Source organism: Sinocyclocheilus anshuiensis, unplaced genomic scaffold, assembly GCF_001515605.1.
Source record: "Sinocyclocheilus anshuiensis isolate Anshui unplaced genomic scaffold, SAMN03320099.WGS_v1.1 scaffold1531, whole genome shotgun sequence".
NCBI lineage: Eukaryota > Metazoa > Chordata > Actinopteri > Cypriniformes > Cyprinidae > Sinocyclocheilus > Sinocyclocheilus anshuiensis.
Genome location: NW_015551200.1, coordinates 730,071 through 748,985, shown reverse-complemented (window position 1 = coordinate 748,985; position 18,915 = coordinate 730,071). Strand labels below are relative to the sequence as shown.

Sequence of the window (18,915 nt, the reverse complement as noted above, 5' to 3'; positions counted from 1 at the left end):
TGCATTGCACCTGCTGCCTTATTATTCTCACGCTGTGATCAGCGGCAGCTGGATGCAGTAACTGCATGCCAATGTGCATTGGCTCGTTTAGTTTACACTCGAAGTAGATTGGTCTATCGAAGCAATATCCCAATTCGTCGGTCACCGACGTGACTCGGAGTGACCGACTAAAAGGGAACGAAGGTCTTACGGGTTTGGAACGACATGAAGGAGAGTAATTAATGACAGAATTTTTGGGTGAACTATCCCTTTAAAATAGTCCATGTGACATCAGTGGTTCAACCTTAATATTATAAAGCTACAAGAATACTTTTTGTGTGAAAAGAAAACAAAAATAAAGACTTTATTCATGGACTAATTTAACAATGTCCTTACTACCTTTCTGGGCCTTGAATATTTTGGTTGCATTGCTGTCTATGCTGGGTCAGAAAGCTCTTGGATTTCATAAAAAAAAAATGTATTCGTGTTCCTAAGATGAACGAAGGTCTTATGGGTTTGGAACGACATGAGGGTGAGTAATTAATTACACAATTTTCATTTTTGGGGGAACCATCTCTTAAAAAGGATTTTCAGACCAGCAATTAATTTGCTTGGTAAAACTGTTACAATGTTGCATTTTCTGAACGGCTTGGTTCAGTTTCACAATGCAACACTTAGATGGACCAAAGCATGTTGATAAATATCACATGTGAGCAATGTCCCCTCCCTCATTGGTCAGACTGTTTATGAGCCGTTTAGTTCTGGGATTTAGTTTATTACAACATTTGTGCATTTCAGGATGAACGGACAACAGCTCTTCTAAAACAGCATTGCTGCACAATCTGTCACCATTATCTTATTTCAAACTTTAACCATATCATATCGAGAACTAATTTAATAACACTTCATACATCAGGAAGAAGACAACATAAAAAAATACCCCCAAAAAAATCATTTAGACTGATACAGTGCACCCTTTGGGTGCCCTTTCTGTAGAAAGTCTCATAAAGCAAAAAAATGTGAGCTGCGAAAACTATTACACGAAGAGATTAGTGTAGAATAATTCAATCAAATCACAGGACCCAGAGATGAACATTAACAGAATCACTTGAGGTCACATCCCAAGGCCAGCAGTAAAAGGTGCTGCAGACACACACATCATTAGAAGCATCTCACTGTTTCCCTTGTGAACCAAGAGATGTTCTGGTAGCTGGCAGTATGGAACGCAGCGTGCCAACACAAATTGCTCTGCTCACACACACGCACACCTCTCTCTTTCACTCACACACTCCTACACAGACGGGGGAGAAGTTGGACAAAATGGAAAGCTGAGGTGCTTCACTGCACAAACACAAATCTATCCTAGCTACAGCTACAGAACCACTCTCGCGTTATACAGCTATGTTAAAGGCATTTGGTGGAGAGAAATGCAAAAAGAGCTAAAGTGATTGGCTCTTGACTATTAATGATATGGTACTTCTCTCTGGCACTCTTGTCCAATCAACTGTGATTGCACATAAAGTAGCATATCTTAAATTAAATGCTTTAAGTTCTCACAAAAGCCTTACTTCATACTGATTCACATAAATAAATTGTGAGTTTTTGATTCGTCTTGAACGATTTATTAAAATAACTATCTTATAAGAGTCATTTGCTGTGAATTGAACTATACTACCGTTCAAAAGTTTGGGGTCAGTGGGAGTTTTTTTTAAATACCTTTCAATTAGCAAGAACGCATTAAAGTTATCAAAAGAAACAGTAAAATTGATACTGATAATGTTACAAAAGAGTTTATTTTAAATACTGTTCTTTTGACTTTGCATGTATGAACTTTCTATTTATAAAAGTATCCTGGAAAAAAAAAAACATGGCTTCCACAAAAATATTGAGCAGAACAACTGGTTGCACCATGTATATTTGTTCCTGCATGCAATTTGTGAGGACAGCTCAACAGAATGATGTTTTCTTGCCATTATTTTTGGTACACAGCCTTGTTATCTCATCACATTGGATTCAGACTGAAAACTCATGCCGTGGCGCTGTAGAGTCAGTGCTGGAAATGCAGGAGGATCCAGCTTTCTGAGCCTCCATGCAACGCATGTCTAAAGAAATTTTCATTCACTATTCAAATGTCCTTGCCTTTTCCAGGCTTATTTCAAAATTCCCTCATATTTCCAGGTTTTCCATGATCATAAAAATCCTGATGTGAGTTTCCTAAGTGTGTTTATTTAACACTGTTTATTTTAGGTGGTGGTTGGGACTCTTTTTGACTCCTTCACAGAAAGCTTGACAACTCTGAATACATCTCTGTAGCTGCCTTGGACACAAGTACGGTATACACACCTGAAGCACTCCTTTCGTAAGGCGAGTGCTAGTGGTCCAGCCTGGTACTCTTCTCCGTTCATGACTGAGGGAACTCTTTCCTCATCCTCCACCAGCACTGCCAGCTCACTGTCACGACTGCCCAGCATGCTCCTGTCATTGATGTTGGCTGACCCTGAAGAACATTATGAAGAATTTTGGATTTGAACAATATTCCAATATTTACCAGCAGGTGGACTTTGGAGCTCATCTTCATCATGCAAATAGTAAATATCTTGGGTCAGTTATTCCCAAATCATAACCCAGGATAACAATACCCCAATTGTATTTACTTTGCAGTCTTCAGTGTCAAATGATCCTACAGAAATCATTCTAATATGCTGATTTGATGCTTAAGAAACACTTATTATTGTTACTATTCTAAAAGCTGAAAACAGTTGTGCTGTTTAATACTTTTGTGGAAACCATGATTTTTAAATTTTTTATTTGCAATAGAAATCTTTTGTAACATTATAAACGACTTTACTGTCACTGACTTTGGATCAATTTAATGCAGCCTTGCTAAATAAAAATACTTATTTATTTTTACAAATCTTTCGATTGGTAATGCACATAAAACAGGTTTGAAAGTTTCCTGGGTCACAGACACAGTAAATTGTGTCTTACTGTATTAATGTGAAGGCAAACATCTCACCTATGATGTAGCAACGGTCGTCAGCGATGAGGGCTTTGCTATGGACGTAGATGAGCTCTGTTACAGGGGACTGGCCGAGCTCAGAGTGTGTGCGCAGACCACACAGAGAAATATACTGTGTCCATTCGTCCTGCACTGATGGGGAGATGAGACACTCATTAAACACAATACATGACACACCATCTGTGTGATTGGTTAATGGGTAGAATGTTATAATGCATGGCTGAAAAAACAACAACACAAACTAAATCATTTAGAGCCACTTTTATAAGATGTGAAAGTGGCAGATGGAGAACGAGACAGCATCCAAAAAAAATTCACCAGAGTGGCAGAATTACAGACAGCTAAATATGTTTCTGTCAGATACTTACTTTGCTCCTTTAATCTCGAGAGAATGGAGTGTTCTCCTCGATTAATCGTTCTACACACAGAAAAAGTTCTGTTAGCAAAACATGAACAAGTGTTTTGGGTTGTGCGAGTGTGTGTATTGATGTAGATGTTTGGCTGGGCTGGTGTGTGTGTGTGTGTGTACCTGTAGGTGAAGTGCAGTATAGCCTGAATGGCATTTCCTCCTCCCTGGCTGATGTCACCCTCAAAGCCGGGCAGCAGAGGAATTACAACAAACACCCTGTACTTCTTCCCCTCACTATTACAATTCAAATAAAGCTTACACTTCATGCTAAAAAACACAAAGGCACTGCAGAGTACATTGTATTTCAATAAACTTGTATAATCTTTTAAAGAGGTAACAAACCTGTGAGCCCGTAGGATTCGTTTGACAATAGCATCTCCAATGGTATTGAGTACATTCTTCTGATCTGAGCAGCTGATGAAGAACTGGTTCTGAAAAAGAGGAGGCAAAAGAGAGGGGTTTATTTAATTTGTCTCGCTTGTTTGTGAACTATAAAACAGGCCGCTGCAAGATCTAGTTCATGGTCTTGTCCATTATTCACATGATTACTAGTAGATTTACTGCACTGAATTTTCTGTAGACAAAGACCAAGAGCTATATTTTATATGAATAAAATTCATATTATTTTGATTAATTATATTAAGTATTTTGATTAATTATTCATTATTATTATTATATATATATATATATATATATATACTGTATAATTACTATTAATTTCCTAGGGATGAAAATTAAAAGACTTAATTTTTTAGGTGAACTATCACTTTAAAAATATCATATATAACCTTGTTAGGATTACCTCAATAAATTAATTCTACAATTTAGCATATTTGTAGACTTAGCAGATGTTTGTGATGAATAGGCTAGTATACAATCAGACAAATAACAAAGAATACAATTTAATCCTTAGGAAAATATATAATAAATATATAAAATATATAATAATAACTGCACTTGGGAACATTCTTATTAAATAAATTCTAATGTCCATCACTTAATATTAAATCAATAATAAATAAATAAGTTAAGTGAGCAGTTTATATCATTTTAGTTACCAATAACACTGTACTGTTAACCCTGTTTAACATATTTAATATGCTTAAATATATTCTTCAGAAATTCATCTGCACAATATCAGTGTTTGTTGATGAATGTTAAGTTTTTTAATTCTCAAATGCAAAGGTTTCATCATTCTGTAGGGACAAACATTTCCTCTGGCTGTAGTACAATGCTGTGCTTATCTGTTCCATTCTTCTTAGTTTAGCTGACTCGCATTAGGACCCTGTTTCTTAGCATGAGGCAAGAGCAGAGGGCTATTGTGTGTTGCCAGCTGAATGCAGTAGAATCACATGATCCTAGTGGGAGAGAACACTGCAAACAACTCCACAACACTGAGACTTTGTGTGTGAACAGAGCACAGTGTCTGTTCAGCTCTGTGTGTGTGTGTGTGTGTGTGTGTGTGTGCGTGAAGTCTTATGAGTCAGAGGCAAATGCTTTTGGTAATGTCATAGAGTGAGTGTTACCTCTAGGTAAATGTAATGCTCGCTGTTCTCGATAACATGTATATAGGCATTGAGGATAGAATGTTCACATGTACCAGCAGACCAGCGATCCACAGAACGAAGAACCTGGGAGAAAAAGAGAGGGAAGAATGAAAGAAAAAAAATGTAAATAAATAGATGACAACAAAAAAAGAAAAGAAATTAAATGAGTGGAAACAAAGAAAAGAAAAGTAAATTGCATGAACACATGTACCTGTACAGAGGCTTTTGTGGCACCAGGGATGGTGAATGGCAGCTTATCTGCAGTGCAGTGGGATTTCGGCAGTAGGTACGGGTAGAAGTCATCCTTGTGCTTATTCTTAAAGATCTTAAAAGACAAATAAGAATACAAGAGAAAAGGCAATGATTGAAGATTCTGAAGTGTCTGATTGTAAGAACAATAACAAACATTCAAAATAGCCATTTGACTTCTGACCTTAGTGAAGTTCCAGCGCTGGATGAAGTGTCGTGCAAGATCTCTGGCTGCCTTCCCATGATGCACAGCACCCAGGTCTCGCCAGGGGATGCGTGGCACCTGAGTTCTGTCAACATTGTCTGAGGAGGAAAAAAACAGAAGCTACCCTACTAGCTGAACTCACATTTATTCCCCCATCCTTGTTCTTTTTTGTTCAAAATGCACTTCTATTGAGCAGGCCCCAAGCAGAAACATCTAATATATTGATAATGATGATGATGATGATGATGATGATAATGATAATAATAATTATACAAAATAATTTCTATTTCAAACAAAGTCTGTTCCTTTGAACTTTCTATCTTTCTCTTAATCAATGAATCCTGAAAAAAAAGTATCAGTTTCCACAAAAATATCAAGCAGCACAACAGTTTTTAACATTGATAATAATAAGAAATATTTCTTGAGCAGCAAATCAGCATATTAGAATTATTTTTGAAGAATCATGTGACACTGCTGAAAATTCTGCTCTCATTACAGGAATAAATTAAAATTTTGTTCAAAATGAAAATCATTATTTTAAATTGTTATAATATTTCACAATTTTACTTAATATTTGATCAAATTAATGCACCAAAATCTAAAAAAAAAAATTGAACAGTAGTGCAAACATTGCAATATATGATGTTTATATGAAGTGTAATGCAATTAATAACAATACATAAATAATCTAGTAATCTAGTGTACCAAGAGATCTTGTTTTCTTAAAAAAAAAAAAAGACAAGAAAAGTAAGAAATTCATTGCATTAATCACAACAAGACAGCTAGCAAGTCATGGCCAATGTGAGTTTCTTTATGTTCCTTTATGGACTTAGAGGGAACATTTTCCACATCTAATATATAGAACTAAATAACCAAATTAGGTTGTAGTTCAAAAATACTGTTTTCATAAAAAGATTTTCAAGTGGTGATTAAAAAAATGTAAGTAATAATGTAAATCTGCATTGGACTGTGTACCTTGAAAGGGCTGGTCCAGCTGTGTCCAATCTCTCTTGATAAAGTTGCTGTAATCTTTTCCCAGCCACAAGAGGGCATTACAGCTCAGATCCACTTCATCCTCACACTCTGACAAAGGTTCTGTCAGAGGAACAGCAGAGCCATCCACAGCATCAGACTGAGACAGGAAGAGAGAGAGGGAAGGTATAAGAGTGAAATTAAACACAGAAAGATAAAGAGTAAGAGATAGACACATCAATTAAGTATGCCATCATATCTACTGGATATAACTGTACCTCTCGGGCTGCCTCGAGCTGAGTGGGTTCCACATCACTCAGCCTATAGTCGCTGTCATCCCACCTCCCAAACGCAAGATCCAACCCACCCACAAAGGCCACTGATTGGTCGATGGCAACCATTTTCTCATGATGGGCCCAGAGGAACACAACTGAGGCAACATGATCAGGGTGACGCATCACCTAGGGCAAAAGAAGTACAGACTGAGTCATTCATAACATAGTGAGACAGCTATCATGATGTTGACAAATGACAAAAGTGGGAAGGATGAGAGGACAAACAGCAGTAAGAACAGATATGTGTGTACTGTGTAGTACATCAGACCTTAATATTGGGGTGCAGGTTCATCAGTGTTCTCTTGCTGTAGCCACTGCTGATACCCAGAGCCAGTTCCACCTCCTTATACAACAACACACACACCTTCACGCCTTGTTCCTAAACATCACACACACACATACACACATAGGGTCGTGTTAAAGTTCATGGCCATCAATATAACTATATCTATAGTTATAGACAGTTATTTATAGTTACAATTATAAATGATTGTCTGACAGATGGGGTGCTTTTTAAGATAGATATGGGAGAGAATTCATTTAATGTATAGCAGATTAATGTAATGTAAAAGGGTCTTCCTCCATACTGCTTTGCGTCTGAGAATCTTGTCCAAGCGCCAGTACGTTCCTGTAGCTGGACGTTTAAGGAAAACCTCTGGACTGAGCCTGCAGAGAGAAAAACTCAAATATCTTCACAACACTTTCACTCACACATATATTTTCAACACATTAAATATATGACACCATACTAAACAATGGCAACAAATATTGTATAACTAAATCTTTGATATTCCCAGCATCCGACTGCGTCTACTTAGCTAGTACAAAAGTTCGAGGAACTGTAAGATTTTAAAATGTTTTTCTTTACTTTTTTCATGCATTACTTTGATCAAAAATACAGGAACGAACAATATTCATTTTGTGAAATTTTATTACAATTTAACCATTTCTATTTTACTCCAGTCTTTAGTGTGACGTGATCTTTAAAGAAATCATTCTAATATTCTTATTTGCTGCTCAAGAAACTTTTCCTATTATTATCAATGTTAAAACATTTGTGCTGCTTAATATTTTTGTGGAAATGCCAATTCATCTTTTTTTTAGAATTCTTTGATGAACAAAGTTCAAAAGAACAGCATTTATTTGAAATATAAATCTTCTGTAACATTCTAAATGTCTTTATTGTCACTTTTGATCCATTTAATTTGTCCTTGCTGAATAAAAGAAAAAAGTTTACAGTATATAGCAGTGGTCGGCAACAGGCCAGTAATAATATCTGGCCCACGCCCGCAGCCAAATTATTTTGATAGCGGCTGGTTCTAAAATAGATCTGTCATGACAGCAACAGTTACTCACAATCAGAGTATGTGAGCGGAGCGCGGAGTGGAGTGGTGTGATTTTGACTGGAGCGAGGAGCGGATTTTTTAAAAGTCGGAGCGTTGTGGTTTTCACTCGCTCCAAGAGTGCTCCACCACCACTCCATCACGAGTACAATTCGTGCCAACAGCCCGTAATATAACTGCATATTTAGAAAGAATTCACATGTTAAACATATTTAGCTAGCTTGATAGAGAAGGATCACTCAAATCAGAAAGAATGTGAAGCTACGATGACGGCAATAGACATGAGCGGGAAGTTATAGTTCTCAAGGAATTTGTTTGTTCCCTCTAGATACTGAATATTTTCAGGTGAAAGCATGATTTAAACAAGTACTACAACACTTATTCACACGCAATCGCTCTCTCAATAATGCATTCAAACAAATGTAATCTTACAGTGCTACTTCTGTATCTGATTTAGAATGAGCAGAAATCTGTAAGAACGAAAACGTACTGTTATTTTCATCACAAACAAAATTTGCACTGCAAAAAGCAGCGATTATACCTTTTAATGCTGACAACCATGTTATTAGCTTGTCATGTGGTAGGAAAAAAGTTTGCACACTAGTGTTCCAATAACCCTCTTTGAAACTCTCCTGTTATTTTATTTTTTAATATAGGTTAAGAACAGATTCAGAACTGTGATATTTCAAACATACTGAAATACTTTAGCGAAGGCGGAGCGGTGTTTCTGAGATCAGTGAGTGCGGAGTGGAGCGGGAGCAGGAAATGGTGAACCCGGAGTGGAGTGATTATTAAATGCTCGGAGCACGGAGAGGAAATTGTTGACGCCCCACTCCGCTCACATACTCTGCCAGACACCGCCACACAAATGTGGCTTTTTGTTAATGCCTGTCCTCCTACAGGATTTAACACAGAGTAACATCTCACTACCAGTTACAAAAGACACAGTAACAGTCTGTCACAGGCTGTTCTAGTTGCATTTTTCATCAATTAATTTCTTAAACGATCCTTTGACTATGTTCTGGCCCACCATCTAGTGGCGACATTTTTTTTTGGCCCGATGCCAAACTTACTTGCTGACCCCTGATATATAGCATCCAAAAAGCAGTATGCCACATGATTAGGATACAATAAGGAAGTAGACAAAAATACCCAGATTACTTTTGTTTCAAAGGACATGTTACTATCCCATGAGACCACAGGAGGGGAAAACAGACGCAACTAACACTGTGGGAACATGGTGGAAGCAGTTATGTCTGGATTGTATACAGTACATGATCACAAATGGAGCTGCTGACCCATTCAGGCCATGTACTGTACATGTGTGTGTGGAAGACAGTACACTTACCACCAATCAGTGATGAAGATCTCCTCCTTGGCCTGTTCCAGGGCATCAGCCACGTCTGAGAAATAGCCATTCCCATTAACATACCTGTCAATCAACCAATGAGTCTCAGCACCCACTCCATTACACAAACTACTCAATCAGTCAATTTTCCTTGATCGAAAGTTCATCCAAGGACATATTACATAAATGCACACACCACTTTGTCAGAGTGTCCGGTCTGGGTGGGGCGAAGCCTTCAAAGCGATGCATCTGGAGGAAATCACAGCACTCAGAGAGACTCTGAATCTCATGACTCCACCACTGGGCCTGCCTGTAGCTACTGCACTTAATCACCAGCTTTCTACAAAACACACACATACCAGCTGTGGCTGCACACGTCTCTGTAAAACGCTCTGTCAGATTGGTGCAAGTACCGGTAGTAGGAAGACTTCCTTATATTTTTCCTCAGACTCAGACATTTTTTACCTGCTGAAGTTCTCGATGCAGACGCCATGCTTGGTATCAGTGTAAACACTTCCAACCAACACCTTCAGCTCAGGGTCAAACAGCAGCACAAACGACACAACGCCAGGATCTCTGCTCATACACAGCAGAAAACAACAACAGAAAATCAATTATAAAAATTAGTCACTAGAATGTTACATTAAATATTAATCAACATTAAATATGAGTATGGTAGTAAACAATAAAAGCTTGAGGCTACTTAGAGCAGAATCCAGCAACATTTTATACACCAAAATAAAAACAAACAAATGATTTTGTCAGGTTGACATTGATAATACACTACCATTACCATTTCATTTTTTTAAGAAATTAATTCTTTTGTTCAGCAAAATAGAAATTTATTTTCTTATAAATAAAAAATATTTATAGAAATATTTTGTCAAATATATGCCAATAACTCACTTAAGCTTACATATTTACCCTAAGGGCTTTTTACTAGCACACAATGAAGGGCTGGGCAAAGTTTCACCAATGTTTACAAGGAAACCGTTCTGTTTTCTAGAACTGGTCGGCCTGTTTGGCTCACACACGATGCATGGTTACAGCAACTCATTTTAACTGGCTCAAGCTGTAAAAGGAAGGAGGAACATGATGACTCATGTTCATATTTTGAATGGCATATTTTAAAATGCTGTTAAACATTTAGTGGTGTGCAACTGAGGGCTTGAATGTGACACTCCTGACCAGTGCAAACTTATTTTAAATTGTATTAGAGATATAAACTTCCATCTGCACTTGATGCAAGTCCTCTAAACACCTAGCATCTGTTCTGATTGATGACACAACACAGAGGGGGAACTTGTTTGACTGGGTTCTAGTCCAAGCACTAACTCCTGCATTATCTCCAACTACAGCTGTAAGCTTTGAATGACCTTCTGTGATTCTGACACCGGAAGTAAGCTGCAGGCTGAGAGGGATCAATATGTGTTTTGAGTGACAACCCTTTCCACCCTACATTGTACAATATTGCACAATACTGCATAAATGAAGGATGCTAGATGTAGCGTCTTTCATTTTTATTTTCTAAGGGTAAAATTAGAGGTTTGTCGCATGACAATGGATGGTTCCAAAAACTATGACTCAAGCTGATGGACAATGAATTAAAAATAGCTGCTAAATAAAAAAAAAACTGAAAGAAACAGCAAAAACAAGCGGCTGATTTGTGTTCTTCTCATACATTCACAGCTCTGAAAGGCATGTTGTAACATGAAACAACAGAAAAGAACAAGAGAGCAGTGTGAAGTAACAGATAACAGTACACATGTGGGTGTGTTTGTATTGTGGTGAAACCCACCTGGACATGTACAGAAGGAATGAATCCTTTACCACAAGCCAACGGCGAGACCAGCGGAAGCAGACCTGATGGTGACCGATGCAGTTGAGCCCCTGGATGCGGTGACCCCCGGATCGTTTCAGAATATAACCTTCACTGTGGAAAAAAAACAAACAATGACTGAAAAAAAAGAGCTGCAGAAATACACTCAGGCAAAAATGGAATAGTACTAAAATTGCAAGAGAAGAAACACACACAATCTGTACTCACAGGCCTTTGGGTCCAAGGTCTCTGATGAAGGACAGTGGACTGATTGCCAGGAAGTCCAACTGAGAGCACAATACACACTTTAATAAGCAAGCATAAAACCACAATCCTCTGCAGTATTTGTCCAAATTGCATACACTTTGAGGAGAAAACTGCCTCCAGAATTTAGCTTAATCTGACAAAAAATCTTTTTGGAGACATCCAGGCACATCCATAACAAACATTACAGATTGACTAATAATACAATATGTGATACAGTAACAATTATTTTTATGTTGTCCAATAGCCAAACGTATTTAATACAGCTTTTTAACACAACAAAAAAAATTGATTTTAACAATAAAAACATGCATTATCATTAATATCATTATTATCAACATTGAAGGACTGACAGTCATTAAAGTATAATATATAAAACATTTTTATTATTATTCAGTAGAACCAATATAGAAGGACGGATAACCATCAATATACAGTATAAGTAGACAAGTATACAAAAAGTATATTAATGTCAGTTAAAAACATAGTAATTACATGTATATACTTATAAATTATGTGCATAGTAATTATATGTATATACGTATTTTCATGTAAGCTTCTCACCATCCCATGATAGTTCTTGTAGAAAGTGTTTTCTAGCAAGTTGTTTACATATTCCTCCAGATATTTCTGAAAAACACACGTAACACAATACATACAATACAGTGGGTGTACAACTTTTAGAGGGAGGTGGGTTTTGCGTTATTACGTATGTACCGGTTTGCTAGACGTTCTCCTGATTCTATCACTTCCATGTAAAGTTGGCATTTCCTCTGTCAAACTTGCCAGCTGTTGTCTCTGAATGGCAAATCTAATTCAAATCACAAGAACAATGGAAGGAAAACACCAGGTCAAAACTCCCGCCCAAACAAATGAAGCATTGTGAATTTGCATGGGCCTGTTTGTGTGCGCTCACCTCCCCAGAGGCAAGAACTGCAGCATCATTTTGTGTTTGTACAGGTCTCTGTGGAGCTCCTGGAAGTGCTTGTACTTTCTTTTTAACGTCCATGTGAACTCGCCATGTGTCAGACAGACCGTGTAGAGAGTGCACACATGTACCTACAAACAGGATTTTTACACTGTTAGGTATAGCACCACAACACATTATTAAGTACACACCCACAAACGCACCTTAGAGCGGGTGGTGTATCGCTCTGTGTTTTCCACTTTACAGGTGATAGGTGTGCCATGAATGAGAGGAGAGATGCAACCATCTTTCAGGTCTGCCAGGTGATGTACCACAAAAAAGTCCCGTTCCTCTGATAGATATAATGAAAGACAAGCATAAGGCATAATGATGTTATGCACTTTTTTGTCTAATTTAATACAAAATATTCCAGCAAAGCAGTTTAAGTGAAAATTTGAATTGAAAAATCATCAGGAATTTCTGATTTAATAAGAGCAGCATTCAAGCTGGATGAACTCCACAGGTGTTGGTAAAACGCGATGCTGTAGTCAAGACTATGAGAGTCGGGACAGAGACCAGAAGCGGGTCAAGACTGAGTCCACTTGCTCCTCAGTCCATAACAAGACCAAGACCATGCAAATATGGTCTTGGACTCAGACTTGAAGACCATATTTCATGGTCTTGGTTTTGTCATGTACTTAGGAGTATGTGGACTCAGTCTTGACTTAGACTCGAATGAGCTGGTCTTGATCCAAGAGCATTTTGTGCTTCAGTGGAGGAACATCTGACCATCTGATGTTTTAGACTTCCTTCTGTGATTAGTGAACTAGAAACTTACAGAATCTAAATGATTTCTTATTATTTTACACAATAATGACTCTTATTTTCAGGTTTACATTATATTTTGAATAACAGATGTTTCTATATTTGGCCCCTCTGTTTTGAAAAACAGCCATTGTGACAGGCCTCAGTGTCAACAATGTTATATCACCAGGGGTCAAAGATCACAAGTCACTCAGTTACAGCGTTATGCTTAAGAAAATAATTCTTCTAGAAGCATGTGAATGAGACAAAACAGCTGTGAAACCAGTCACTGCTCTCTCTGCATTCAACATTTTTTGCAATCTTTTCACAAGGAAGTATAAGGACCCACTGTCACACTTAGAATACCTGTTCTTACAAGCATGACTGACATGTGGATGTGGCATAAATAATCCTTTGTCCTTAGAGACAAGTAAATGATTGAAAAGAAGTCCGGAGGTTAACAGTGAATTGTGAAGCAAATAACTAATAACTAATGTTTTTGTTCATTATGCCTGTCCTTTGCCATTTAAGACCTTGCCTTACTGCTCATATTGACATTGTCAGGGTCTTGATTGTGTATATCAGAAAACATGTTCTGATATCACAATTTTAGTTCACACCAATAAATAACATTTTATTATATTTGTTATAATATTTATTATAATGGCCAATATTAAAAGTCTAAACTATTAAAAACAATAAAACAGATGTACAACTCCAATACATTTGGGCATCAAGGTGGGGACAGGCAGCAGCAAGGTATGCAAATAATCTACATGGTAATCCTAGCTATGGGGCAAGCACTGAACAACAACTTAAAAAAGAAAGAAAATTTGAGCCCCATCTAATTTCAGCTCAAATCAAACACACATGAACCCACTGATCAAGGTGATCTTGACTGATCTTCAAGCTCACATGAAAGTTACAGGGAGGGTTTAAAATTAGTGATAATAAATACTGAGTAGGTGATTTGTCTCACCACTGTTGTTTTCAATAGATTTCAGTTGATCCTTAGTAAGGTTGCACAGCACAGTGTCCACACATTTCTGCCACCTTTTTGCTGCATCTGTCTCAGAACTAGCCATAAGGCTACTGGACCACGACACACCTGTGCAAACACACCAACAAACAAAAACACCCAGGCACACAAAGAGGGAAAACATTAGCTATGCTTTTTGACATAGTTTACAAAATGTGAAATGCATGATATTAGATAAAACTAGAGGCAAACAAACTATTCTCTAAATGTGGAAACAGCGGAGGCTGTTCACAACTGGGGTACAGCAGGGATCTGTGCTGAGACCTTTGTTCTTCTCCATTTACACCAAATCTTAACGCAGCTTCTCTTATCAATATTCTCAGCTACCTGTCCTGATACACACAGTTTAAGTTTTCATTTGTGCACCTTACTATAAACAACACTGGTTTGAAAACACTTGATAAGAACAGATGTAAAGCCAATTGCAAAAATTCTACAGGTAGCAGAAAGATGGCTATAGAGATTTGGGCTTCTAACACAAAGTGCACACATTTCATGAAACCATTCATACCAGCTGTATCGGCAAGATAAATCTAACCATATTTTATCTGCTTAACGTTTTCTTCCAACTGGAAGACAGTAGATCCATCATATTCTTTGCATCCATATACTTTTTTGTATTTCTTTTGTGTATTTCTGTTTATTATTCTCATTTGATTTGGTTCCGTTTGTTTGTTCCTTTAAACTTAAGCCGCATAGCATAATATGTATGAAAAGACGCATAATTAAAAAACACCATTGATTATTGTTATTACTGTAAGTGTATTTTACTTTCACAGGTGCAGGATTTGTCTGCACTGTTGTTATTATCACATAATCTGTATTTATTTAAGCACAAGTAAAAATAACTAGGACAATAAAGCTAAATCGCGTGTGGCTGTTGGAGTCATTCCAGATTGTCTTTGGGCTGAATTGTCTTTCTAAAGCAACTTTCCCCACAAAACAAAGGAGTCCATCATTCTAGCAATAAAAGACTGCACTCCAGCTGTGTTACAGATGATTTGTTATAAAGTTACCTCTTCATTCTTTTGTTCAAAATATGGAAATGATTCTTGAGTTGAGAGAAAACAAATAAAAAGTGGAAAGAGAAATAAAATAGATAACTGATTGCTTTCAACAGATTTGACATATGTATAGTAAAAGTCATGTTCTAACTTTATTAATTCATGTAGTACAATAGTTTCCAACCATGTTCCTGCAGGCCCCTCAAAACCACACATTTTGGATGTCTCCCTAATTAAACAGCTTGATTCAACTCATCAGTGCATTAGTAGAGACTCCAACACCTGAAATAGGTGTGCCTAATAAGTGAGAAACATGTTGGGGAACCTCCAGGTACAGGGCTGTGAAATGGCGCTGTAGTAAGTAATTACCAATGCAGAGAAAGATACCTTAGGTAATATGATATTAGGCTCTGTAACGACATTTGATACGATTGTGACATCAGCGCTGACACATATGCACATCTTAATAACCTCAGGGGAATCATAGATGTTTCATTTGTTAAACTAAATTTAACAAAACATCTATGATTCCCCTGATGATTAATTTTTGGCAACAACTAAGGCAACTTATAAATATGCACAATTTACAATAGTATTACTTTTCAATAAGCCTGTCACGATAACAACTTTTTGTTGTGCGATATATTGCCCCAGAAATAATTGCGATAAGCGATATTATTGTCATTTTAAAGACCATTTTATGCCACTGAATATACTGTATAATCATAATGTAACAGTATAATAATGCAAGAAGGACTTCACACTTCCAAATGACAACAAACTTTTAATTTTTAAGAATATTTAGATCATGGAAATTAGGTATCAAAATATTAGAAACCTTAAAAAACTTGAATAAATAGTAAATAAACATTTTCTAACAAGAAGTGCAGAGTAACAAGTAGAAAAAAAGATGGAGATGGAGATTTTTCCGTCTACAGATTTTTTCATTTTTAAAATTTGAACTAGCACCTCATGACTACACCACGTTATGTACGAGAAGCTGCAAAAACACAGGCGCAAGTGGAATGTACAAAACGTGGTGGCATTAATTTTTAAGTAAATATAATGGGCGATATATTGCGTCACCAAAAATTATTGAGGTCATGTACATATATTGCGTGATAAGTCGATATATTGATTATTGCGACAGGCCTACTTTTCAACTATTAATACATTTTATTTAAAGTAAAGTATTAAAGTCATTATATATTTTTTTTAGGATTTTTCAGATATAAGTGTAGAAATACACTACTTTTCAAAAGGTTTAAGACATGTAAATGTGAATACTTATATTAAGCTAGGATGCATTACATTGATCAAAAGTGATGGTAAGGACGTTTACATTGTTACAAAAGATTTATCTTAAAAACAAAAATCTGTTCATTGAACTTTATATTCATCAAAGAATCCTGAAAAAAATTATCACAGTTTCCACTAAAATGTTAAGCAGCACAACTGTCAGCATTGATAATAATAAGAAATGTTTCTTGAGCACCAAATCAGCAAATCAGAATGATTTCTGAAGAAACATGAACAAGAAACAAGATGAAAACTCAGCTTTGCTATCAGATGAATAAATTACATTTTAAAACATATTTAAATAGAAAACAGCTATTTTAAATTATAATATTTCACAATATTACTGTTTTTACTGTATTTTTGATATTCGATATACTGTATTTTCTTAAAGCATGTCAACATATTCTGTTACACCAAATACACAAAATAATGATCTTTAAAAAAGCATCATATGACCCCTTTAGACAAAGCTGTGCTGGGCATAAGAGACTTCCTTCAAAAACAAATTTTCCTGACCCCAAACCTTTGAACGGGACTGTGTTATAAATTCAAATATTAAGCATCTTATATTAAGGAAGCGAACAGTAGGGTAGAGAGAGGGTATTAGAGGGCGTTGCACTGGCTGACTGTGCCCACTGTTGCGAGGCAACCAGGCTGCAGGTGAAACACTAGACACAGAGCTGGAAGAAAGAGAGGGAGATATTCAACACATCATAATCTTATAACAAGATAGCAGATCAAACAAATCATAAAACCTTGTATGAGTAAAATGATTTGACAGAGCATTTCACTCTTGAGATAATGCAGCTGTTTGCATTTGATGATTTCAACATTAGCAACTGTATTGCCTAGATATGAAAGCCACAGCTAAAATCAGTTACTTAGAAGGAACTGCACCCAGGACTCAATAATCTTTGATTTCCTGAAACTCAATATTAGCCTGATAACAACAGCTGCAACCACAATTACATTTGTACATGACTGATATGTCAAATAAGTGATACTTGGAATGGAAATGTTTATGCCAGAATTGTGTATTTTTAAAAGGTATGTATTAAATTCTGTTTCATTATTAGGTATTACCAAAGTCCCTTTAAGGTATTCTATAGTCTTTGGTATTACTAGTAAAAATCAAACTCAAATGCTTGTCCTGGATCACACATTGTTGAAATTATTTTTTCCCCCCCCAGGACCTAGAATGTGATTAGGAAATGTGATTTTGATTGATTTATCTACGCTCATCTCGCCTCTTTTCCTGTCCTGTGAACACACACCTTTCTCTCTTTCGACACTTTCCCTCTTCAAAAATCTCTCCCAACCTGCTTCTATCTGGTAACCCGGATGAAGCTGTCCACTTGTTAATCCATCAACAGTCAAGAGGACGTGGGAATGAACAGGGTGGCCGTGTCTCAATACTAGTGCGCTGCTCAGCTAGTGGGCATCACGCGTTTACACACTTTATAGTGCACCAAATGCTATCTAGATAGATAACCCATTCGTTTTTGAGACAGAGTCGGTGTTTATGCATCAGTGGTCTTTATCAAGACCATTAACATTCCAGTCTCGTGTTTTTACGGGACACGTTTTCACTCGCGATTTAACACAAGACTCGGATGGAAAATCTAGGTGCTTTAAAACAGCACAGATGTTTATAGCAATAAGAGGTGCCAATCAGTGTGTAAAGACAAGCGTGAGAAAGACATTTTACATTTCACTGTTAAAAATGTACGTGAAGCCTCATTTTCCGATGCGCCATGATAATAACGTTACCTCTTTCTAATCAAGATTTTATTATATATTACTCACCACCAAGGAAACTGTCGCGATTAAGCGCTCGTCTGGCACCTTGTAGTTTCGTAGATTGTTATTTCCCAGTTAGACTCAAATTTCTGGATAACTTATCCCCCATCACAACTCCCAAGGCGCTGTTACATTCAACGTAGACAAACTTCTGAGGCCAAATTTACCGTAAAGCCCCGAGAATGGTCCGCAGGGAAAATGAATACGTAAGTGCATATGCATCAAAATTTTACTTGCCATTTCTGGCGCTTGTAAGAAAATAAAATAAAATAAAGTGGTCCGTCTTGGGAAATATTTAATACACAGACACGCTCTATAATTCTTGGGCGATTTATTGAATCAAATATACCTGCATTTGTCTCTAGCGCAAACCTTCCATATCTCCACCGTAATTTGCGTAGATGCGACGCGGGAAGCTGCAGCACTGATGAGCAGCGTCTTATCACAAAATCCTCAGAGGCGATAAAGGAGCATCTGTACTGCTGAAACAGTTTATGAAAACTCAAACAACACACTGATAAAACCCACATCAGAGGATACACTCCTCTGTGTATAGTCTGTGAGAGCGTGGAC

The 18,915-nt window shown here is 37.0% G+C and overlaps 1 protein-coding gene across 2 annotated transcripts in view; it reads right to left on the bottom strand.

Annotated features, from left to right (window-relative positions):
* LOC107663402 (phospholipase D2-like) overlaps window positions 1-18,830 on the bottom strand; it is a 25,877-nt gene extending 7,047 nt beyond the window's left edge. The window contains exons 1-24 of one of the 2 annotated variants that reach the window (XM_016453620.1): window positions 18,692-18,830; window positions 18,349-18,493; window positions 14,180-14,308; window positions 12,621-12,748; window positions 12,406-12,548; window positions 12,207-12,300; window positions 12,054-12,119; window positions 11,454-11,512; window positions 11,205-11,339; window positions 9,872-9,982; window positions 9,603-9,746; window positions 9,407-9,490; window positions 7,303-7,381; window positions 6,984-7,094; window positions 6,659-6,841; window positions 6,384-6,540; window positions 5,388-5,506; window positions 5,166-5,279; window positions 4,934-5,038; window positions 3,750-3,838; window positions 3,528-3,641; window positions 3,367-3,416; window positions 2,996-3,130; window positions 2,323-2,476 (exon numbers count right to left, since the gene is read on the bottom strand). In XM_016453620.1, the coding sequence (XP_016309106.1) occupies window positions 2,323-2,476; window positions 2,996-3,130; window positions 3,367-3,416; window positions 3,528-3,641; window positions 3,750-3,838; window positions 4,934-5,038; window positions 5,166-5,279; window positions 5,388-5,506; window positions 6,384-6,540; window positions 6,659-6,841; window positions 6,984-7,094; window positions 7,303-7,381; window positions 9,407-9,490; window positions 9,603-9,746; window positions 9,872-9,982; window positions 11,205-11,339; window positions 11,454-11,512; window positions 12,054-12,119; window positions 12,207-12,300; window positions 12,406-12,548; window positions 12,621-12,748; window positions 14,180-14,285 (2,480 nt within the window). In that variant the 5' untranslated portion in view covers window positions 14,286-14,308; window positions 18,349-18,493; window positions 18,692-18,830. Of the gene's footprint in view, window positions 1-2,322; window positions 2,477-2,995; window positions 3,131-3,366; window positions 3,417-3,527; window positions 3,642-3,749; window positions 3,839-4,933; window positions 5,039-5,165; window positions 5,280-5,387; window positions 5,507-6,383; window positions 6,541-6,658; window positions 6,842-6,983; window positions 7,095-7,302; window positions 7,382-9,406; window positions 9,491-9,602; window positions 9,747-9,871; window positions 9,983-11,204; window positions 11,340-11,453; window positions 11,513-12,053; window positions 12,120-12,206; window positions 12,301-12,405; window positions 12,549-12,620; window positions 12,749-14,179; window positions 15,402-18,348; window positions 18,494-18,691 lie in introns of those variants that run through there. The other variant, XM_016453619.1, reaches the window with a different exon arrangement.
* Window positions 18,831-18,915: the final 85 nt, after the last annotated feature.